Source organism: Galleria mellonella, unplaced genomic scaffold (genome assembly GCF_026898425.1).
Source record: "Galleria mellonella isolate WM207_F2 unplaced genomic scaffold, CSIRO_AGI_GalMel_v1 utg424, whole genome shotgun sequence".
NCBI lineage: Eukaryota > Metazoa > Arthropoda > Insecta > Lepidoptera > Pyralidae > Galleria > Galleria mellonella.
This window is the reverse complement of record NW_026442097.1, coordinates 3,596,811-3,621,703: the sequence shown is the minus strand read 5'-3', so window position 1 is coordinate 3,621,703 and position 24,893 is coordinate 3,596,811. Positions and strand designations below refer to the sequence as shown.

General features: G+C 36.4%; 1 protein-coding gene across 15 annotated transcripts in view; it reads right to left on the bottom strand.

Moving 5' to 3' along the window:
• LOC113515327 (bromodomain adjacent to zinc finger domain protein 2B) overlaps positions 1-24,893 on the bottom strand; it is a 114,041-nt gene that overhangs the window by 22,145 nt on the left and 67,003 nt on the right. For 7 of the 15 annotated variants that reach the window (XM_052898411.1, XM_052898413.1, XM_052898415.1 and 4 more), the window contains 19 exons: positions 23,869-24,564; positions 21,894-21,959; positions 20,084-20,128; positions 18,008-18,025; positions 13,917-14,086; positions 13,355-13,503; positions 12,241-12,357; positions 10,734-10,880; positions 9,492-9,632; positions 8,385-8,562; positions 7,712-7,863; positions 6,884-7,164; positions 6,172-6,305; positions 5,179-5,336; positions 4,637-4,819; positions 2,894-3,630; positions 2,288-2,532; positions 1,501-1,630; positions 388-543 (listed from right to left, as the gene is read on the bottom strand). In XM_052898411.1, coding sequence (XP_052754371.1) covers positions 388-543; positions 1,501-1,630; positions 2,288-2,532; positions 2,894-3,630; positions 4,637-4,819; positions 5,179-5,336; positions 6,172-6,305; positions 6,884-7,164; positions 7,712-7,863; positions 8,385-8,562; positions 9,492-9,632; positions 10,734-10,880; positions 12,241-12,357; positions 13,355-13,503; positions 13,917-14,086; positions 18,008-18,025; positions 20,084-20,128; positions 21,894-21,959; positions 23,869-24,564 — 3,903 coding nt within the window. The remainder of the gene's footprint in view (positions 1-387; positions 544-1,500; positions 1,631-2,287; positions 2,533-2,893; positions 3,631-4,636; positions 4,820-5,178; positions 5,337-6,171; positions 6,306-6,883; positions 7,165-7,711; positions 7,864-8,384; positions 8,563-9,491; positions 9,633-10,733; positions 10,881-12,240; positions 12,358-13,354; positions 13,504-13,916; positions 14,087-18,007; positions 18,026-20,083; positions 20,129-21,893; positions 21,960-23,868; positions 24,565-24,893) is intronic. The other 8 variants (XM_052898417.1, XM_052898426.1, XM_052898420.1 and 5 more) reach the window with 7 other exon arrangements.

Genomic DNA, 24,893 nt, shown 5'->3' with positions numbered 1-24,893 from the left:
AACTACGGTTGCCAACCCGCTTGCCAAAAGTGGCAACTACCAACAAACCGTAGTTAACGGATAATATAATGATAGCTTAAAACACCCGTTTGAAAATATAGTTTTCTATAGATGAAAGAATTTTTAAAATCAGTCGAGTAGTTTTTAAGTTAATTGATTACAAACAAATCTTTATAATATTAGAATAGATATACATAAATCAAATTTTAATAAATACACATAATGTTTAACAGAGATTTAAAAGATGTTAAGATTCTTGCGGGCTCTTCTCAATAGATAACAACTTTCCGAACCATGCTGTAGATTAAAAAAAAAGTTTTAAAAGTGCTTGTAAACAAGTCTATTTGAATTTGAAGAAGCTTGTAGAGTATGAGGTAGAAGCGTTACCGTGTTGAGTATGTGCATGTCGAGCCTCCTGGCGGTGGCGAGGGAGTAGGAGGCCGGCGGGTCCGGGCCGGGGAAGCCTCCGCTCTGGGCGATCACGCGGTCCACGTGCGACAGGGACAGCTCCGTGCTCAGCATGTCGCCCTTCTCTATGTACAGCTGTTGAGTTTTAGTCAGCTATCATTGTCATGTTTGTCCACTCGTTCTACATAAAACAGGGGGACAATTTCGTGTTTTCGTTCGTAAAGAGAGCTTAATATTTTGTTCGCTATAAATCCTACCATAGTAGTCTAGAAGGAAACGGTATGTATTATTTATTTATTTATTTTTTCCAACTAACGGAGCTTTACAGTTTTCCAATGCGCTCCCTTAGCAATCACAATATATACAATCATAACCTTTTAATTATTGGACACTTTCCAAATAATTTATTGGCATATGTAATTTTAACATCAAATTTGTTACGTTCGACCTCAAAATTTCGGAAAATATTACATGGTAGGCCCTCAGGGTATCGCAGCTCCAGTATCACGCCATTGGTGTGATTGTAAAGTAAGCAAAAAAAATCCTTACTAATACTCATTCAATCGGAATATTGTAAACTAGCTTTTTACCTGCTACTTCGCACGAATTAATTAAAGAAGTAGGAAAACCAATGAAATGAGACTACTTCTATGGCGTCTTAAGATAAAGCATATAACAGATTTCCAACTGACTTCAAAAACGTTTCAATTCAGTTTTTTTTATGTTTGTTATCTCATAACTGCGTCAGTTATAAACCGATTTGGAAAATTTATTTTTTATTGAAAGGATATACTTATAGATTGGTCACATAGAATTTTTATCAAAATAGGGACAGTAGTTTAGTTTTGAAAACAAAATAACGGGGTTTGCCATAATTTAAGTAGATTTTTTTGTGGGACACAATCTTAATTATATTGTTATTTTTTTTTATCATAAAGTGTACAATTAAAGTGGGGAATTAAATGTAGGATTAAGCAGGAATGAAATATGTATTTTTTTCTTTTATAATAATTTTGCTGAACAATAAAAACTATATTTTTTTTAACAAATGACACTTCAAAATCGACTCTAATACAACGAATTATGACATACCTTATTATTAACAGTGGGTACATGCTGCACAAGGGCCGTGTGCAGTTCCCTCTCGCGAACTCCTCGCGGATGGAGAGCATCCATCAAGTCCTTCAGCTGTTCAGGTTCCGTGATACGCCACCAGCCGTGTCTGTTAAATAATCGGGGATTATAAGTATTTATAGTACTTCACTACTTCTCATAGTAATCCTAGTGCGAGGGGTGGAGGGCTTTGTTAGTAATTTGCATAACCAGTCCCATTACTAGCAATATACCCTGTCAGGTCGACCTCCACGCGCTCATCCTATAAAACCAAGATCGTGGTAAATTCCTGGTGTATACATTATGGTGGGCTAACTGATTTGCCTTTACATCTTCACTTATCATCTCTTATTGGTGTCCCGCTAGCGTATACCGGTAGCGCAGGCGGGGATACTATTCCATTGTCATCTATTAAAAAAATATAGTGGGAGGCCTAGGATTGTTTTTTAAATGTAACAAAATTTTAATAAACTGAGTTATATGCCTGGGCGGATGGCTATTAATATAATTATAGACACGGATAAATAGACAGAAATATAAATGATTATTATATAGTAAATTATTGATAGTCTGGGTTTCATTACTGCAATTTTTCTACAGATCTCACATTTTTTTAAAATAATATGTAGCCCATGTTACTCGCAAATTTTTGTTTGTTTGTAAAGGATAAACATAAAAACTACTTAACTGATTTTAAAAATCTCTCTATAGAAAACTACACTATCAGCGAGTAACAGGCTGTATTTCATTAAAAAAAAAATCTTACCTAAGTTCCCTAGATACAAAGTTCCCCTCAATCTTCTTCGGTAGACCATTGACTTTACAATTCTCCAACTGCTCCATTTCCTCAGGGGACATCTGTATCGGCGGTGGACTGTCACAGGTCACGTACGTCGAGAGGGCGTTGAAGTTCAGCAGTCCAAGGCTGGTGAGGCTCTGAGCTTTGGCCTTTTGGGACGCTGCGTCGTGTTTTAAGGCGTCTGCTTGGAGTTCTTTTTCGAGGTCATTGTCCTGCAAGGTTGTGAGTGGCATATGACGATTTGTTTTAATAAAAAAAAATTAAATAAACCCGGAACAAATAATTTCATAAACTTATGTGTCCAAACACTAATAATTAAGTCAGATTGTAGATTTTAAATGGTATCTGATATGCAGATATGGGCATGGAATAAAGAACATAAGCAAGGCTATGAGGGCAGAGGAAGATGTAAAAAGACATTGATGGACTGTGTGACAGATGATACGATACGATACGATACGTGCCAGAATGGGAGTGAAGATTGCTAATAAAGAAGAATGGAAGTGGAAAACATATTACGCCCATCACGAATAATACTTGGGATAAAGGCAGGAAGATGCATATATCACTTACCATCTCCTTACTCTCCTCTTCAACTTCATTCTCTTGCACACTGCTGTCTTTGTTCAAACTCGCATCCATCATGACTTGGTCTAACCCAGACATGGTCAGACTAGAGTCCGCATACACATTATTTGATGGCACCTGTACACTAGTTACCATGCTATTCAGTGTGAACAAACTCGGGTCGTTCAGCAAGTGTAAGTTATTTGAAACATCCCACTTGTGGCCTTGGCACACCACCACTTCCGAACACGTGTGCTCGTTATCGCAGTACTCTGGTATTTTATCATGTTTCTCCTCGTGGATGTTAGTCAAAAATGAATTCTCGTGCCTCAGTATTGAGAACCATTTTCCTTCTAACATCTTCGCGTATAGATGATTGTGAGCGGACTCCGGATCCATGATCTCTTTTTTCACTTCCTTGACGTCTTTCTCTTCTTTTATCTCCTCCTTAGCGTCGATCTGCGAGGAGACAGCTTCGGCTAACTTTCTTAATTCTTCTAAATTGTTGACTAGTTGATCTTTCTCTTTTGATTCGTCTTCCGTTTCATTCTTGACTACGTTCTCGACTTTCACGATCTCTTGTGGCTTGTCTATGGGTTCCGCTTGGGTGGCATACATGGGTTTATGAGTGGGCTTCTGTACGAGAAACGCTGTGGGGATGGAGTCCTCTATATCAAGCATGTCTTCTTCCTCGTTGTTCTGTTTCTGTTGGATGTATTTCTCTTCCATTTTTATTGACGAACCTGAAGAGAACATAAAAAAAAAAAAACAAATTTACTTACTACACTTTAATAGACCAAGTAAGTGTAAATGGCAGACTTAACACTACATGGCGATAAATACAAATAAAGTTTGATAAATTTACTCAGATCATGAAAACGAGTTACATTATATACCTCACTAGTTTTTGCCAGTCACTTCTTACGTGTGGAATTCAAAATTAGGAGAATCAACGAAATAGAACACTTGTAGGTGGCGTATTAAGATCAAACATACACTGGAATTTAAGTTACATTTTTAAGAACACAAACAAAAGATGCATCCAAAAAATGTAGATGTTCAGTAACATATTGTAAAACTCCGGAGAGAGCATGGAGACCTGTAGTACAGGTTTCGACCTAGTTCAGACTCCAGACTCTCACAAGGATAATAATTTTAAGTTAAAATACTAAATAGTCACACAATGTAAAATATTCCTTGTGAGTAGTGAATAAAGATTATTATTATTAATTTGGTGCATTAGTTTTAGCGTGATGTCAGAACACATAGACAAAATTTCCAAATAAAAAAATAAAAAAACAATTGTGGTAAAACCATTTATTTTAATTTAAAAACTAAACTACAGAATTGATTTTGATAATATTTCTATAGGAACAGTGTATCTCTTTAGATAAAAAAAAAAAGAATTTTTCAAATAAGTTTACAACTAACAGAGACAACAAACATAAAAAAAATACAAAATTGAAGAACGCCTTCATTTAGCAGTCGGTTGAAAAATGTATTAAGAATGAAACAGTATACTCTGTTACGTCCATGGTACTGCTCATGTCTATGGGCGACGGTTACCACTTTCCATCAGGTGGGCCGTCAGCTTGTTCGACATTCTAAGTAGCATAAAAAAAAGAAATTCGTGTTTTCGGAAATTGCTTATGAATAACCGACGGAGTTATGAGATAACAAATATAAAAAAAAGTACAACCGAATTGAGAAGCTTCTTCTTTTTGAAGTCGTTTAAAAACATTTACTTACCTTCGACTTTACAAGCTCCGTGTTTGACATTAGGCTCGTATTTAATAATTTGCGTGTGATCGCTCAAGTTCAACTCTGATTTGATGCTTTTTAGTTCTAATTCGCTTTTCAGCGCCTCTTCTTTCTTCAGAGCCTCCGTCTCGGGGTCTCGTTTGTCTTCTGTCTCTTTCTTTTCCCTGCCGCCTGGTAAATATTAGAAAAGTAACAAATATAGAACAAGTAGTCGGCACTTGCTATTCTCAAGGCCTAATTAGGAGATTTATATATGACTTAAAGCAATTCCAAAAAAATTCCGTGTGGTTCGAACACAAAATGAGCCACTTCCTAGCCCGTAGATGCCGTAAGAGACGACTAAGGGAGGGCAAAGGATGAGTAGCAGATGATGCCAACCCGCCTGCCAAACGTGTTAACTACTAGCAAACCCAGGCCAGTAGGAGGATAAGGGGGAAGCCTATGTTCAGCAGTGGACAGTTAAGGGCTGATATGATGATAATGATGGATTCCAAAAAATTAAACAATAGATTATAGAACTGTCAACTCACCTTTCTTCTTCTTCTTGCTGCTATCTTCATTCTGTTTTCCGTTGAGCGCATTCGTTTCCAGCCCCTGGTGGTACTGCATGATCTCTGGCTGGGCAGACTCCATCGCCTCGACGAAGATGCCGCCTGACTTGCCCAGGGACCAGTACCGTCGCCAGTACCTGATAGATTTATGGATTTGTAAATACCGCAATTTTTTTTTTACACCACGGAAGTGGCAAAAAAGACATTTAGCAAAGTACAATGTTTGATGGAGGAATATTTGAACAAAAAGTCCACTTTGGGTTTGCTGGAAAAGAACTCTTCTGTCATATTTTTTATTTATTTATTTAATACTTTTTTGTACACATTAATAATACATAAAAATATAACAGAGGTAAAAAAAATGTACAAAGGCGAGCTTAACTCAGTCTTCCAGTAACACTCAAAGTGAAAAGGAGCATCAATGTTAGCGGGTAGAGTGGTGTACAATATTGGGAAAATATGTAACTAGACAAATTTAAATTTATACATAACTAATTATATCATATTTAATTTTAATTTATTTTTATGTATAATTAGTGTGTACAATAAAGTATAATATAAAAAATATTGGGCGAAATTGAAAGGACGGCGTTATATTTTCGAATGAATAAGCAATCATATTAAAGGAAGTTCACACATATAAAGTTCGAATATTTAGTTTTTTCTTTTATTATTCTAAAAAAGTTTAAATGTAATTGATGTGTATAATATTACTATCCTTTGCTGACTTAAAAAAAAAAAAAAAACATATTAATAAGACATGTACTCTCAGACAAGCTTTTACGTAGGGATTTTTTTTTATAACACAAATGGGAAAACGAGCATTTGGCTCACCTGATGATAAATGACTACCGCCGTCCATGAACACCAATACCACCAGAGGCATTGCAAATAAACTACAGAAATACGCTCTTCTTTTTTTAAGGTTATGATGCTGGGGTAGGCACTAGACAAAGCGTGGGTACCGCTTACCTGTCCTGTCCATAACACGTGGCTCTTAGTGCGTGTGACCCGGCTGTTAGTTGTTGTAACTGCTGTTCTGATTGCCTGAGCAGCTTCTCCAGCTTGCGGCCTAGTTCTTCTGATGATAAATTCTTGTCCTCGTCCTGGAAACCAAGTCAGGATATATTTTAGACTAGCTATAATCCCCAATATAATATAATCTATATCGAGACAGGTAAAGTTTTTTCACGTCTAAAATATTAGTAAGGTTTAATATATATATATATATATATATATATATATATATATATATATATATATATATATATATATATATATATATATATATATATATATATATATATATATATATATATATATATATATATATATATATATATATATTTTATACAACTTAGAATGGCAAACAAGCTGACGGCCCACCTGATGGAAAGTGGTAACCATCGCCTATAGACATGAGCAGTACCATGGACATAACAGAGTATACTGTTTCGCCCATGATACCCCCCATGCGTTGCCATTCCTGAGGACTCAGGTGTTATTACTCTGTACCCTGTAAATTCACGCCATATCCCACCCTTCAAGCCGAAACACAGCCATGCATGCAAACACAACTGCTTCACGTTAGAAACACTAATGGGACAGAGGTACCCAAGCAATCGACTTTTATACAAAGTCTCCCTCTGGTATAAGTTTATGGATAACGTTATGTTGAACTCACCTCTTCTGGTTGCGTTCCCTCGCTTTCCAAATCACTTAATATAGCATCACAATCACCCATCACACTGTCTTTGTCCAACTTATTGTCTGTCGGAGAACATTCCTCCTTATTGTTGTTGAGTATCTCCTTCGTTTTCATATTGTTGGACAGGTCCTTTAAGGGCGATAGTTCCTTGTCGCTCTCATCGGGCGGCGCGTCCTTGTACGGGGAGATAGGTTTGTCGTCCGCTTCTGGTGGGGACAGATCTTTCTTGGGCGTCTCTTTATCTTGTGGTGGGTTTTCTGTGGAATAAATATTGTTATTTTTTAGGCAGGTATATCTGTAATTTTCATTTTTAACTGGCTTTTGTCCGCGACTCCATCCAAATGAAATGCAATCAATTTATTTGCAAAGGTTTCTGATACATAATCATCATCATCATATCAACTTTTAACTGTCCACTGCTGAACATAAGCTTTCTTGGGGGGTTTTACCAGTTGCCACACTTGGCAGGCGGATTGGCAACATTGCATTGCAGGGAGTCAGTGAATGCAGGTGGCTCAGGACCATTCCTTATGACAGTCTCTGGGGGATGGCTATGTTCAGCAGTAGACGGATAACGGCCGAGATAATAATGTTGTACCAGATCGACCTCCTCGCGGTTCTCCCTGGAAACTATCACGGTTAATTCCTGATGAATTCATCATGATGGGCTCACTGGCCTGTGTTTCATTCACGTAGAGTATATCATTAATATCATTATCAATGTTGATGATATACTCTAGACCCGTGCGAAGCCGCGGCTCGCTAGTACTATAATATAGTTTATATTGCCAATAGTCAAGTTACCTCTCCACACGGTATCCTCGTGCGGCTGCGGCGAGACTCTGTTCAAGTTGGCGGTACTTTCTTCCACCAGCCGCTGCATGCGCTCTAAAGCGAGCGCTTGTTGCTTTTCCGTTTGCTCGGTGCGTAATTTGCGTTGATGGAGCACACGTATTCTGTGGATTTAAAATTTTCATAATTTAAGATTGTATATTATTAAAAAAAATAAAAACAGTTATTATAATTTACTGTTATTATAACTAAATAACTGAAATGATTTTAATAAAAGTTCTATGAGACCAATACGGAAGTTGATTTAGAACTAACGGAGTTACGAGGTAAGAAACAAAAAAAAAAAAACAAGCGAATTGAGAAACTCCTCACAACAAAGGATATCAGTGTTTTGCTCTTTTGAGGGCAAAACAATAAACTGAGTCGTGACCATTTTGCGTTACTATAGCACACACATGAAAGGAAAACAATTTTTATGTACTTCTCTTATGTACTTTGCTTTTTTTATCTATATATTCTTTTATTTCTTTTTATTGTTTTATTTATCCACATACACAGACAATATTGTACAGATTTAATGAAAATAAATTATATATATATATCTCCTCTTTTTTTGAAGTCGGTTAAAAATCCTTAACCAAAACATGTCAAGTATGAAATATGGATAAAATAAAATGTGACTCACTTCCTAATCTTCATATCCAGGAGGTACCTCTCCTTCTTCAGCTGATTGAGATGTTCCAGCGAGCCGTCGATCTGCCGCAGCACTGATTTGTTCTGAAGCAGCTCGTTGCAAAGGAATGCTAGTATCTTCGTTTTAGCCGTCGAGTTTAGCGCCAGGAATGGTTTGTCACGAAGTGACTCTGCAATTGTTAACGTTGGCGTGAAGATATACACAGATAGATAGATACTCTTTATTGTTTCCTCCAAAAGATTACAATAGTAAACTTATTATAAACATAAATAACAACAAGAAATAATAGTAATTGTTTATGTTTGATGTATGTACACAATGATATTGTATATGTGTATATATAATGTGACCAGAGGGAGACTTTGTACAAAAGTCGATTGCTTGGGTACCTCTGTCCCATTCGTGTTTCAACCGTGAAGCAGTTGTGTTGGCATGACTGTGTTTCGGTTTGAAGGGTGGGATATGGCGTGAATTTACTGGGTACAGAGGAATAACACCTGAGTCCTCAGGAGTGGCAACGCATGGGAAGTATCATGGGCGAAACAGTATACTCTGTTATGTCCATGGTACTGCTCATGTCTATAGGCAACGGTTACCGCTTTCCATCAGGTGGGCCGTCAGCTTGTTTGCCATTCTAAGTTGCATAAAAAAAAAAATATATGTATAGCATAGTCTTCGACAATAGAACCGAATGTACGAATGAAGCGAAAGTGATCGCCCAGTGGTCGAATTTCGATCATTGGGCAATTGGACACCCATTAGTATACGAGTATATAAATGCATTGCATTGCATTGCATAATTGTATTGCAGGAAACGGTTGGAGGAGGCCTTTGCCAAATGGCAAACAGATCTTCAAAAAATAAGCAAGTAACAATTATTAGAATAAGTTATTTTAAGTTTTTTAAATTTTATGTTTGTTTTAATGTCGGTACTAAGTTGATCTGAATAAAGGCTATATTATTATATAAATGCATTGCAGGGAGTCAGTGGATGCAGGTGGCTCAGGGCCATTCCTTATGGCAGTCTATGGTGGAGGCCTATGTCCAGCAGTGGACGGATACTGGCTGAAACGATGAAGATGATATAAGTATACTGACCGGACAGTTTGTACGTGCTGTTGTTGTGCAGATGCTCGTAGTAGGTCCCGTTCTTGGAGTTGGAGCACGTGACCTGCATCTCCGCGTCGGTCTGGTGGTGGTCAGCGATGCGCCGCTCGCGTTCCCGCTCCGCTGTTAGACCTGGAAAATATATATATATATTTTTTTTTTATTGGATGAAAATGGAGTGGTAACCCCGCCTGCGCTAATGGGATACGCTGGCGGGGCACCAGTGAAGGGTGATCGATGAGGATGAAAACAGGCCAGTTAGCCCATCATGATGAATTCATCAGGAATTAACCATGATAGTTTCCAGGGGGAACCGCGAGGAGGTCGACCTGGTTGGGTATATTGCTAGCAATGGGATTCTCAGTCTCCATTACTAACAATCCCTTTCCCCCCTTGGAAAACATATTAGGTTTCAAAAATGAAGTTTTAAAACCAGTCACGCGAGTAAACAATGAAAGTTTTCTTTTTTTAGTATTTAAAGGTTTTTTTTAATGGGTGATAATGGAATGGTAACCCCACTCGCGCTATCGGTATACACCGACGGAGCACCAGTGAGGGATGATAGGTGAGGAGGAAGCAGGTCAGTTAGCCCATCGTGACGAATACAAGAATTGTTCACGATGGTTTCCAGGGGGAACCACGTGGAGGTCGAACTAATAGGGCTGTCAAATTCCATTGCTAATAGTCCCCCCCCCCCCCACCTATTGAAGGGTTCCGCGATTAGTTACATACTCATCTTATGAAAATATATTTTTTAAGAGTTTTGTTAAGAGAGTGGCTGGCTGAAAACCAGCGCTGTGCAGCTGTACACATTGCACTGGGACACTCACAGCATTAACTGCACCAGTTCCTTTTGCCTAACACGAGACACTACTTATATATGTATTTTCTGTTGTAATTTTGTTTTTCTGGCAATAAATATCTCCTATTCTATTCTATACGTTATATGGTATAGTATATGGTTTAAGATGGAGCTGGCGGGCCCATTTCAATTCAATCGGTTCATAAATAAAAAAGTTAAATGAATCTGTAGAATCACATATAAAATGTTATAAAACAACCGATCAATTGAATTGGCTGACACTTTATCAAGAAAAGTAATTCTCATTTAAGTATATAACACAATATAAGACTGGCTTCATGAAGGGTTCCAATGGGAATATATAAATATACAGTTAGAAGCGGGCAACGCCGCGAGAAACGACTAGTAAATAAATAAATAGAAAAACTCACCAGTAAGTGCCTTGACCTCTCCAGTGGCATTAGCGTAAAGATATATCCTGAGCACCTCGCTGAGGTTGGCGGGCGTGATGTCCCCCATGCGGATGGCGTGGCCCAGCAGCGTGGTGTGCCGCCCCGGATGCGGGATGCCAGGATCCTCTGCAAGTATAGAGAGCCATTAATGCCTAACTGTCGTGTATCGACACTATGCCTGTATAAGAGCATTCATCATTACCATTCTAACTTGTTCTAAGAGGGTGACACAGTATAAAATAATGCAATAGCGATACCTCAGTTGTAAAACGCTTGATTACGATCCGGAGATCCTAAAATGTCAGGTCTTTGTATTCTCAAATCTTTGTATTTTCAAAATTCATTTTTGGATCATTTATAATTAAATGATTGTGTCTCACAAAAAAATACTTGTTTTTTTTTTTTTTGTGGGACCTTATACCTTGGTATTTTAATCTAAAAACTAAACTGCTAAATCGATTTAGGTAAAATTTCTATGTGACCAATCTGTAAATATATCCTTTCAGGTAAAAAAAGATTTTTCCAAACTGGTCTACAACTGACGAAGTTATGAGGTAACAAACAAGATGTTCTTTGCAGCGATGTTTTTTTATCTCCTCAGGATATAAAATGTATTTTCCAAAGGAGATATATCGTTTATATATGAGTGGGCTACAGCCACAAATTAAGTGCTGCGGCGTTTCTTCCTCATTGTCACAAAATTACGACAGAACTTATGCCCAAAAAGTGTTTACAGACTTCTTTTTTTCTTTTCTTTAAAGGCAATTGGTCTTTATTTATATGACTAGTTCTACCAGCGTCAAGTATTTTCATTTTAGTTTCATTCTCCAGAATATCGCCATGTTTAATGTTTCCCGCCTTTTTCGACCACCATGTTACACATTCAACGATCATTATGTTGAATCAATAGAAATCTTTTTAACCAACGTCAATTACAATTACAGTAATAATAGTATTTTATGGGATTGTTAGTAATGGAGACTAAAAATCCCATTGCTAGCAATATACCCAACCAGGTCGACCTCCTCGCGGTTCCCCCTAGAAACTATCATGGTTAATTCCTAATGAATTCATCATGATGGGCTAACTGGCCTGTTTTCATTCTCATCTATCGCCCTTCACTGGTGCTCCGCCAGCGTATCCCATTAGCGCAGGCGGGGTTACCATTCCATTTTCATCCACCAAAAAAAAAATTATATATATATATATATATGTTATTGAATTTTATGTGATGCTAACTAGTATAAGATTATATAGAATTCAGTGACCTTTCTTTACTTCCAACAACTTGTCACCCAATCAATGTTTGCAGACTTTGTCACAAATTTTTATTTCAGTATCAAATACGAAAGCCAGATATCCGTAACAATACTAGCAAATTATAATTTTATTTATTTAAACTTTAATGCACAGTAAAATTCTATGTGGCGGACTCAACACCGGACAGTGTTCTCTACCAGTCAATCATTGGACAAATTCCAAATACCTATCGCGCAGACCAGCAGCTGTGTGAGCACTTGGACTAATTCATCCTCGGCTTCAGTGCTGCAGTCCGGTAGCAGCGCCATCTGCAGAGTATTGAGAGTGGGGAGCGACTCCATGTCTGTAATTTAACAAATTTATATAAATAACTTCATTGAGTAAAGGGCGGACTTAATGCTAGTAGCATCCTCTACTAGTCAACCTTTGAAATGAACAGTGAATCACGAACGCGGTACTTCATTATTGGGATAGGTAAAGAAAATAACAGTTAATAATGTATACCTATATACAATAATGTGAGCGGTTGCCAATCCGCCTGCCAAGCATGGCAACTACTGTCGAAACCCCTCAATTGGGGGAGGCCTATGTTCAGCAGTGGACAGTTAACAGCCGATATGGTGATGATGATATACTATAAATACACATAAATAATAAAAATATACACATAAATAACATAAAATGATGATTAAAATACACATATAATTATAACAAAACAAATTAATTTAATTTAAAAACATCTAATAATTAAAAAAAAAATCTAATAATGAAACAATTACACTAATTACGTAGTATACTCTGTTATGTCCATGGTACTGTTACCACTTTCCATCAGGTGGGCCGTCAGCTTGTTTGCCATTCTAAGTTGCATACTTACGTGCTTACTAAGGTGAGCAGTTAGCACTAGACATACAATAATTTGCCTGAAGTTGAAGATTGTCGCAAAAAGTGCGTGAACAAAATGGCAGCCGGAGATTGATGGCTAATATGGCAGATTGCCGTGTAGTTTTAGCATAGAATAGAACAGCAGCGCCCCTCTTAAAACATCACTAGAGCCTAACTGCGGTTGCCAATCCGCTTGCCAAGCGTGGCAACTACTGGCAAAATCACGATGGATCAATTGACCTTGTTTCATCGTCACCTGTCATCCCTCACTGGTGCCAGTGCATATCGTTAGCGCAGTCGGGGTTACCATTCCATTAGTGTCCATAAAAAAACCTACCCATGTACCAAATTTCATTGGAATTCATTCAGTAGTTTTTGCATGAAGGATTAATAGACATTCACTCATCCAGATATCCTTACAAATTTCCACGTCTATAATAGTTGGATTCACTCACCAAATCCTAATGTCTGTCCAAAGTTGTGTACAAACTCGAAAACTTGTAGTAAATCGGCCATGGCCTGTCCGGGGAGCTTCAGGCCGGGAATCCTGTTCAGGACCGGCAGCGGCTTCTGATCTGATAACGAGGAGTCTTCCTGCGGCCGCCTGGATGATAAATACAACGTTCAATGTAGTCTTATCCCTTTATTCATAAACCCATAAAACTTTTCATTAACCTATTTTAATTATTGAACGTTTTTTGTCTCTTTCTATTACGCTATTTTACCTGCTGTTATCCTATATTTACAAATTGATGCTATCGAAATTTTATCAAAATCGGTTCAGTCAGTGTTCAGTTATGCCATAATTTAAGCTTCGGCAACGCATACGTAACATCCCTGGTATTACAGACGTCAATAGGCTACGGTAACCCCGTTTATCATCAGACGAGCCGTATGCTTGTTTACCACCATGATAAAAAAAAATAAAGTAATTATTTTTTAAATAGATTCTGAAATTATCTTTAATAGGTACATATGTAGAATGAAGCTTATATTAACAAACACAGACGAACGCACCTCAACTCAGACAGCAGTTCCATCTCCTTCCGCCGCTGCTGTAGCTTCTTCTCTTTGGCGAGGAGACGGTCTAGGAGGTTCTGGTGCTTCCTCCTCTCGCGCTCCTCCCATCTCCTCCTCGAGTCCAGTTGCCGGATGAAGGTGGTATGTTGCCGCCGCCTCTCACGTTCCTAAAACAAATACAGATTTATATAAGTATTTTGTTACTTCATCCTTATTGATGATCCCTTATTGGTACCTATTCCTTGAAAGCCTTAGATTTCTTATAATCCGTTAATGAAACTGCAGTAATATTTTAACCCTCAAACAGGGGGACGGGATCGTTAGTAATGAGATCTAACAGATCGACCTTAACTGGTCGACCTCCACGCGGTTCCCCTTAGAAACCATTGTGGTTAATTTTTGATGAATTCATAACGATAGACCTGTTTCATCCTCACCTATCATTTAGGTCTGTCATTGTACCTCAGTGGTTCCCCGTCAGCGTATCCCGATAGCGCAGACGGGGTAACATTTCATTTTCATCCAAAAAAAAACCGTCATATACAGTTTTTTTTTTTCAATATTTCTGTGCCTATACTATCCACGTCGGATAAAACGGACAGAGAATCTGTCATATTAGTGTGAATTCTACATAGTATCTTCTTTATACCACGAAGATAGCAAACAAGCATACAGCGCGTCTGATGGTAAATGCTCACTATAGCGTATGGACGCCTACAAGACTAGAGATGTCCCCTGCGTGTTCATATCAACCATTAAATGCCCATTGCTGACCATAGGTCTTCCCCATTAAAGTTTTGCCAGTAGTTGCCAAACTTGGCAAGCAGATTGGCAACCGCAGTAAGGCTTTGGTGAGGTATACATACATACATACATGTCCATCACGTCTGTTTCTCATACCAAATCAGCCGTTAACTGATTACTGCTACATATGGACCCCATAAGGGAGAGTTTGCCAATAGTCGCTACGCTTGGTACGCAGTTTGGCAACTGCAGTAAGGCTTTCATGAAGTTTTTTTAAGAGGGACGCTGCTGCCTATTTTTTGTCAATTCAGTTCCCTTAATCCCCCCTCTTACAACACCCACGGGTAAAGAAGGGGTGGTCCATTCTATGCCGGGACCAGACGATTATTTTTAACTTATTAGTATCCAAAGCCCACACCATACCCGTCTACACTCGAGAGCAATGAATCCGGGTCACTTAGAAAAACCTATTGTATCAATCACGGAAAATATGCTAGCTTAATGAAATTGTTTAGTGGACATATGAATACATCTTAAATTAAGGTATTAAAACTTCATAGTTACTGCAAGGTTTTTCTCTTCTTTATTTATTTATTTCTTATTGCCTTCCATAATATACTTAGTAGATAACATTTCAATTATGGACCCTGTTGGGTACAGCAAGTACGAGAGAGGAGGACAACACTTTTTTCACTTTAGAAATACGAGTAGTCTAAGGATCTGTTACAATATTATCCAGTCATTGAAATTGTATCACGATAGCTACGTATTTTCTTACTATTATTTTTTAAATTTCACTAAAATTCTCATCTCCCCTCTTAAGGAGAGGAGATGGCAACTAACCCCCGGCAGAAGCACAGTCGGCCGGGGTTCAGGGCCCCAGGGAGAGAAACCGGCGTACAATGCGGGCAGAATCTAAGAGCACCGCTTTCTGCATCTTTCCCGGGAGTGAGCCGCCTCGGAATCCCAACCGTCTGAGATGTTGTTCCAGACTGGTTGGGATAAGACCGTTCACCGACATAACGATTGGGATGATTTCGGTAGATGTCACCCCCAACATTTCGGTCACCTCGTGAGCCAGGTCGAGATATTTTCTCTTCTTCTCGGTTTCGGCTTTCACGAGGTTCTCGTCATGCGGTATGGTGACATCCACCAAAAACACCCTCGAGAGTGCCCGATCCATCACCACGATATCAGGTTTGTTCGCAAGAACGGTCCTGTCCGTGATGATGGATCGGTCCCAGTAGAGCCTTACGCTGTCGCTTTCGAGGACCGGCTGGGGCTCGTACTTATAGTACGGCAACCTCTCATTATTATTTTTTAAATTTCACTAAAATTCTCATCTCCCCTCTTAAGGAGAGGAGATGGCAACTAACCCCCGGCAGAAGCACAGTCGGCCGGGGTTCAGGGCCCCAGGGAGAGAAACCGGCGTACAATGCGGGCAGAATCTCAATTTCATTATTATTATTATTATTATTCATTATTTAAGTATTGGTGTGTATCTATTCATATCGTAATTGTTATTAGTATTATATAGTTATTTAATATGTTCTGTATTTTATAATTATTTATATTCATATTGTAAAATTAATTAATAAATAGTTTAATAATAAAATTTTATAATAATTTTTCTTTAGTGACATTAACCCCGATATTAGGGTATTTTGCCTACTGCAAGGTTACGTCATAAAAAAAAATTAATTTAAAAAAGGAAGACTTTCGAATTTGGAACTACGAAATTACTGATTTGATTTCGCTCTTGTTTCTAATCTGTCATTTAAGTTTCCATGATTTATAGGTTTCTTAAGGTGACCCGCATTCGTTGCTCCTGAGTATACAATCTGTTATTATTATTTGTTATAAATATATGTAAAACTTAATAAAAATATAATCAAATTAATGACTAAATCGACCAGTAAGACGATCTGTTCATGTCCAATAGTAGTATAAATAAAAAATCGATTTATCGATTGAATCTTTCGATTTGTTACTAACATCATTTAGATAGTGTTCAATGGGATGACAATAGAGTGGCAAAGCGGGCAAATTACCACGGACTCCCGGCCTAAGAATTTCATTTCTTATTTCCATTTCCCCGGCCTAAAATGAAACAATAACTACGAGCATTTTTTTTAGATAAAGAATTCCTATCCAATAAATTTATTACGGACCTAGGATAGTATAGTTACGCCACGGTTTTTTTTTTTACCACTGAGGTGGCTAACAAGCTAACAAGCTCGCCTATTGCAGGCTTGTAGGCGTTCATACGCTACTATAATACTAGGGCATTGCCGACCCATAAGAAACCTCTTTATCCCTATTTGTGAAGAACTACATGCTGTAGTCTAATGGAAAAACCTCGAGATTATGCACTGTTTATTTATTTAAACTTTAAAGCACAGTAATATTCTATGTACATTTGGCGGACTTAACACCGGACGGTGTTCTCTACCAGTCAACCATTGGGCGAACAGGGAAATAAGTAGGCGGTGCATTATTGAATAGAGGAAATGTAAAGCAATACTTATTTATGTTGTTCTTTTAAATATATACTTAAGAATCTTGTAATCTAATATTTGTTTGTTAATTGTTTCTTCCCTGAAGAAACCTGAAGGCCTACCATGACATATTTTCCGAAATTTCGGAGCCTAACGAAACATACATTTGATGTTAAAATTACATGCTAAGCAGCATTTAACTGGTATGTGATCATTTAAAAATATTAAAAATGGTAAAATATAGATTTTTTTTTTAAAGATTTCGGTACGAACTAAAACACGAAATTGAGTCCGAAAATTCCGAATTTCATTTCATAGTAATCCCCCTGTTTATCCTTTTATTTTTATATTTATTATTTTTTATATTATTTATTTCTTGAAAAACCCTATGCCGGGGGATATGCCTAGGAGATTATTACCCATTAAAAAAAATGTATGTCTGAATTCATCAACATTTGATTACCTTTCATTAAGTTCTGTTATTTGAGATTATAAATACCATGCACTACCAGTACTGTTTAATACAAATAATATACTTTAACGTAAATACTAACGATTTAATTTACATGTAATTAGATCGTGAAAGCACAACTAGTTTTATGTGTATATTTTTGTTTACGATGCAATAAATAGTTTCGGTATCACTTTGTGACCCTTAATCATGAGCGGCTATGACGCTATGCACGAGTCTGTAATGATCTCGAAATTAATTGAGGTTTCTCGATATAATTACACGTAAGTTAAACCGGTAGTTATTACATTAAAATATCATGTGTCAATAAGTAGTATAAGTATAAAATATCTATACTACTTATTGAAGCTAAAATCATTAGAGAGAGAAATTACCTCAGTAATATACTTTTGCTGTGACCACCGCGAACATTCCAGATGGCGATTGGAAAAGAAAACGGACACAAATGTACAGACAGTTACACAATATACTTACTAATCTACACTTATAGATAGATAGATAGATAGATACTCTTTATTGTTCCCTCCAAAAGATTACAATAGTAAACTTATTATAGATACAAAAATAATTACAAGAAATAATAACACTTATATTAACAAAGTGGAAAGATTTGATTGTTTGATTTGTAATGGATAAACTCAAAATCATCATCATGGGTTCATCACCAAGAGATCATGGGCGAAACAGTATACTCTGTTATGTCCATGGTACTGCTCATGTGTATAGGCGACGGTTACCACTTTCCATCAGGTGGGCCGTCAGCTTGTTTGCCATACTAAGTTGCATAAAAAAATCCAAAGTTGGGGGTCAAAATAATGTAATAGTAAGTATATATATTTAAATAGTATTACATATATTATTTACATATATCATACATGTACAAATTAAACAAGTTTTTTAAGTCTTCATAAAAAATATGGGTTTTTATTCTCAATTCGTCTGTAACTTTTTTGTATTTTATATACGTAGCGATATTTTGACGGTTGCAAATATATATGTATGTCAAGTAATGTATTAAACACTCTTGATTGTACTATTTTAAACTTTATTAAATTAAATATTTGATACTTTCGATAAATTATCTAATTTATGAATATACTTCTATAATCATCATTATGAAAAAAAAAAACATTTTTTTTATGAATTTTTACAAATTCTATTATTACCTTTAAAATGAAACTGACCGGGTATCGAACTCGAGATGCGAAATCCAAACCTCATCCTGCTTATAGGCAATCTCACGAATGCACTCTCCACAAATATATTTTAATTACAAAGGAATATTTACAATAAAACGTGTTAGAAAGTAAAGTATTGTTAATTACTATACACACTGCGTTTAGAACAGAGGAAAACATAGTCTCACAAACTACACATTCACACACACACACACACACACATACAATCAAGGGATCTACCATGAAATGAAATTCCGAATTTTCGAGTTTAATCTCTAACTTTCTCTACGGTCGACTGGTAGATAAGGTCATATAATTTATGTGCATAAATACAAGTATGATTGAAATTTTTACAGCTATATTTACAGCTATATAGGTTACAATTTAAAACAATCTTTGTGAGAGAATGGTATCGGTACTAGGATAACCCGTCTTACAGATCACCAGGCTCCCAAACTCAAGGACATCTATTTTATTTAATTTGTAAAGGTAAGAGTATACAAGTTAATAAATGAAATAAAAAAAAATTATAATCTACGTGTATGTACTAGTATGGGTGAGAGAGTAAGTGAAAGTTGAGCGAGTGCGTGTTAGTAGGTGCATGAATGTATATAGTTTTAAGTCCGCCATTTACAGTTTCTAAGTGTATTAAAGTTTAATAAATAAATAAATTGTGTTTTTGTTCGTACCGAATTTGGTGCAGTAAATGGAGCCTTAACATTTAATTCATCATAAGTAATGTAGTTTAAACATCAAACTTTTGTTTCGTTCAGTTTCGAAATTTCGGAAAACATTTCATGGTACGCCCTCAAGTTATAAGTTAGAACAGAAAAACCAACGTTCTAGGAAATTCCATATCATATTTGTATTTACACTAGATATCCTTACAATTACTATAAATGTGAAAGTGAGATTATTTATTACCCTTTATTTCCTAAACGGCTTAACCAATCACTATGAAATTCGGTATACACGTACTATATGGGATGGAGAAGGATATAAACTACACGGTCACGCGGACGAAGTCGCGGATAAAAACTAGTTAACAAATAATTGTTAAAATATATATACTATCAGTTGGCTGTTAGCTTGTTTGCTATTATACATTGCATAAAAGATCCGATATTTTTAGAATGTGGGTCGTTCTGTCCTACCTAGTATATACAAGATAAAAACACGCACGCACGCACGAATGCACGCACGCAAGCATGCATGCACGCACACACACACACACACACATCAATAATGTTTGAATCATTCCGTGATAAGTACCTGTTCCTTTAACAGCATTGCCTGTTGTCGCTTTATTTCTCTTTCCTGAAACAAAAATCAATCAATCAGTCAATCAAATATTTTATTTGCTGAATATGTTTCATAAAGATGGTGCATAATTGATAATTAAGATTGTGTTCCAAAAAAAAAACTAACTTCAATTTTAGCGCAACAGCGACACCTCAGTTGTACAACGTTTGGTTACGATCCGGAGATCCTAGAATGTCAGGCTAAACATTTGTATTTTAAAATTCATGCTTGAATCATTTATAATTGGAGATTATTTACCACAAAAAAAAAAAACAACAGTTATTTTAATTTAAAAACTAAACTATTGAAGCTACATATTTAGATGAAACTTCTATAAGACCCATTTGTAAGTATATACTTTTAGGTAAAAAATAATTTCCCAAATCGGTTTATAACTGACGGACTTATGAGATAACAAACATAAAAAAAATTCAATCGAATGGAGAACCTCCTTTTTGAAGTAAGTTTTTTTTTTTGCAACACAATTTTCAATTAAATTCAATAATTACTTAACCAATTTTAAAAATGATTTCACCTATAGAAAGCTACATTATCATCTAGTAAAATAAGCTATATATTATTAAAAAAAATACAGAAATGAGAAAAAATTGTCTATGGAAATAATTATTTGGGCGTGCGCTACAAAAACTATTATACTAAAAATTATGTAATATATGTTTATAATAGTTATAATTACCTGGAAAAAAAAAAGGTCAGCAAAGCCATAAACATATAAAGCTTTGTATAGTATAGTAGGTTATTGTGATTTAACTATAATAGTTACATAACATAGCCGTGTGGTCCCGGCATAGAATAGGCTACCCCTTTTTCCCGTGGGTGTCGTAAAAGTTGACTATAGGACGGCGAGGGATGGGCAGCAGCGTTCCTCTTAAAACATCTACAAACTGACTGCAGTTGCCAATCTGCCTGTCAAGCGAGGCAACTACTGGAAAAACCCTCCCAAGGGGGAGTCTTATGTTCAGCAGCGGACGGTTAAGGGCTGGTATAATAATGATGAAGTTTGAATTACTTTTTTTTTATACACCTTAGAATGGCAAACAAGCTGACGGCCCACCTGATGGAAAGTGGTAACCGTCGCCTATAGACACGAGCAGTACCATGGACATAATAGAGTATACTGTTTCGCCCATGATACCCCCCATGCGTTGCCATTCCTCAGGACTCAGGTGTTATTCCTCTGTACCCAGTAAATTCACGCCATATCCCACCCTTCAAACCGAAACACAGCCATGCAAACATAACTGATACACGGTAGAAACACGAATGGGACAGAGGTACCCAAGCAATCGACTTTTGTACAGTCTCCCTCTGGTACATTACATAACATTATACACACACATTACATAACTATTATAGTTAAACCACAATATCGTACTACTACTTTTGTAATAGTAACAAATTTTTTTTTTATTCCAAAAGACTATTATTATTGTTATTATCTACTACATTACGTAATTACGTCACCAATTTTGAACCTTCGTCCATACAATTTATTCCAGTTTTTTTTTTCGTGAAACTTTTTTAATGTATTTTAAATTATATATTTACGTTCGGAATTTACATACTTAATGGTTAAACATTGATAATAAAAATCAAATAGTAGTTGCGTTAAGTCCCGATCGTGAAAGTTTTTTTTTATGTACATAATAAGAAAACAAAAAAAAAAAAATTACGGTCCTATTTTTTTCTTTTTTTGTTTGTTGTAATGAACTGGCTTACGATAATTAAAAATAAAAAAGTAAACCCTCTCGCTACAAACCTGCTGCCGTTTCGCTTGTTCCTCTATTCTTTGTCTTTCTACCTCTTCCTGTTTTCTCTTCTTAGCCTTCATTACATACGTGCGAACAACATTGAAAGCGGTACAGCAAATTATAAAAACAGCAAACATGAAACAAGAAATGAAAATGTTTAAGATTGTGAACAAAAAAAAAGCGGTGAATTTACATAATTAAATAATGTTAATATATTTGGAAAATAAAAATTAAGCCGCCATTTATGAAGTGAGAAATATAAATAATTATTAATTTTTTTCTTTTTAGTAAACATTAGTGTCAATTCTGTAATTTTAAAAATTGATTATACTAATAAATAGCTTATACTCTGCACGTTATAGTATGGTGCGAATGACAGTTGACATTTTAACAGCTTTTGCTACAAAAGAACTGCCCCTTAGACACGTAAACGAATCCATCGACAAACTCGTTATTGCAAATTAGATTTTTTTTTATAAAGCTTGACATGTGCCTACACTGGCTGTGCTAACTCAGGGACGATATGGTCTATGACTGAGATCAATTTTACCAGAGGGAGACTTTGTACAAAAGTCGATTGCTTGGGTACCTCAGTACCATTCGTGTTTCAACCGTGAAGCAGTTGTGTTTGCATGGCTGTGTTTCGGTTTGAAGGGTGGGATATGGCGTGAATTTACTGGGTACAGAGGAATAACACCTGAGTTCTCAGGAATGACAACGCATGGGTGGTATCATGGGCGAAACAGTATACTCTGTTATGTCCATGGTACTGCTTATGTCTGTAGGCGACGGTTACCACTTTCCATCAGGTGGGCCGTCAGCTTGTTTGACATTCTAAGTGGTATAAAAAAAAGGAATATTCTACTCTCAATTGGCCATAATATACCGGGTTACTAAGTACTTTTTCACGCTTTGAAGGATCTGAGATTATTAATATAAGGGAATTCATGAAATAGAATGAAATAGTGATGTAGTATGTCTTATTCTTCCTTGCGTGGACACTGCCTGAAACGATTCTATCATTAATTTTCGTTTCGTTTACCACTTATCTTTGGGACTGAATTTATTCAGATTTTTAGAGTTAGCATCAATCTAATAATCATAAATGATATTTTCTTATTATTAAATGTTTTATTGAATGCGTAAGTTTCATTTAAGTATTTTTTTTATACAACTTAGAATGGCAAACAAGCTGACGGCCCACCTGATGGAAAGTGGTAACCGTCGCCTATAGACATGAGCAGTATCATGGACATATTTTAAATGACCTGTCACTCGCATCATACAAAACTCGCAGAATTATAAGTGCCAACTTTATTGATACGAATTCAGTACATAATAATAAATTGACATTAATTATATTTAATTTTTTTATGTCAATTACTTACGTCAATTTAGTAAGTACAATAACATCACCATTGGCCATGAGATAACATCGCCAAACTTGAACCGATTTTAACATTTCTTTTTGTAATTAATTGTGTTGGCCCTATATTAATGTTATGGCGAGTACAATTGTCATTTTTCTTTACGTAGCAAAAAATATTTGCTTTTCGTGAAGCAACATTTATACAAAATACATTATGTCAAAATAATAGTAACAAAAAATAGGTTATATATAAAAAATAAAAAAAATATAGCATATATAAAACTAAAATTAGTATTACATACGAGCAATTTAATATTAATATAATATTTAGGAATATAGCAAGTATAGTAATAATCGAGATTAATCATATGGTGATGTAAAGTGCTGCCCCCTTTTCCGTTCCGTGGTAACTAAATGCATATAGCTATATAACGCGGCGTTATATTTATTACGCATGATACATTTACAGCATATTATTTAGCAATGTCGCGTGCCCTACGAGTTCGTGCTCAAGTGATGTAGTTAATGAACCATAGACAATATATTAGTTAAGACCATAGAGTTGTGTTAGTGAAACCCGAAAGTTAGTATAATTGCTCAATTCTCCAACATACCGAATTGCCGAACGGATGGACCGATATCGATAAAGCTCCATCTTTGCCGATATTGAACGTGCCTTTGCTTATTTTTTTCGATATTATATCATTCAATATGTTGTCATCGTCCTCGCTTAAGTCGATCACTTCTTTGAGGACGGACTTGTGATTCTCTTTAGGCATCAAACTCAGGTTTTGTGACATGAATTCGTTTTTGGCATCCAAATATTTCTGCTCCAATGATTTGGGGTCCTCGCTTTTTTTGTCCGCTTGAAATTTCGACCAATCGCAACCATTCATAAACTCGCTGATCCGCGAGTACGATTCTATGAGTTTCTCCAAATTGTTCTCTTTGTCCTGGGCCTTAGGTCGTGTTTCGTTCGTTCTCATCAGGGTAAAGTCGTAATACTTGTCACTGGCCGGTTTCGGTAAGTCGAACGCGGCTTTCTCGGCGAAATCCTTCATTTTATCCAAAGCGTTGTATTCTTCGTTCTCTTTCCACGTGGTTTCGAAGTTGAGAGCTTTGATGGGCGAATTCTGGGTATCTTTAGGCCCAACTGGTATAAGGGACAAACTAATGGGCGGCATCACTCGATCCTTATTCGATTTGGCTGGTCCCATCACTACATCTGGTACCTTCCAATCGGCATTACCGATTTTGTGTGCCGCCGGCAACGGCTCGATGGTCAGCTGCGATCGATTCTTGTTGATATGCTGTCATAATCGATTTATTATTTTCGATATCAAGCCGGGGGTTTATTATCAATTGGATTGTTGACAACATTGTCAATTTTCCCCATATTATTATAATTTTTTTTTGTTAGAACTCAGCCCATAGATTTACATAAATAGATAGAGAAAGTATACTATTATATAGATGTACTAAGACACACAGTAACTACTAACTAAAAGCGTAGAGTTTGCCGTCTAAAAAAAAAAGCAAAAAGTGACCAAGATTCGTACTAAATTATCCTAAATATAAGGTTCTTTTTGCTTTTGAAGGAGCTACGTATGTGAACACAATGTTGCCAAGCATCAAATTG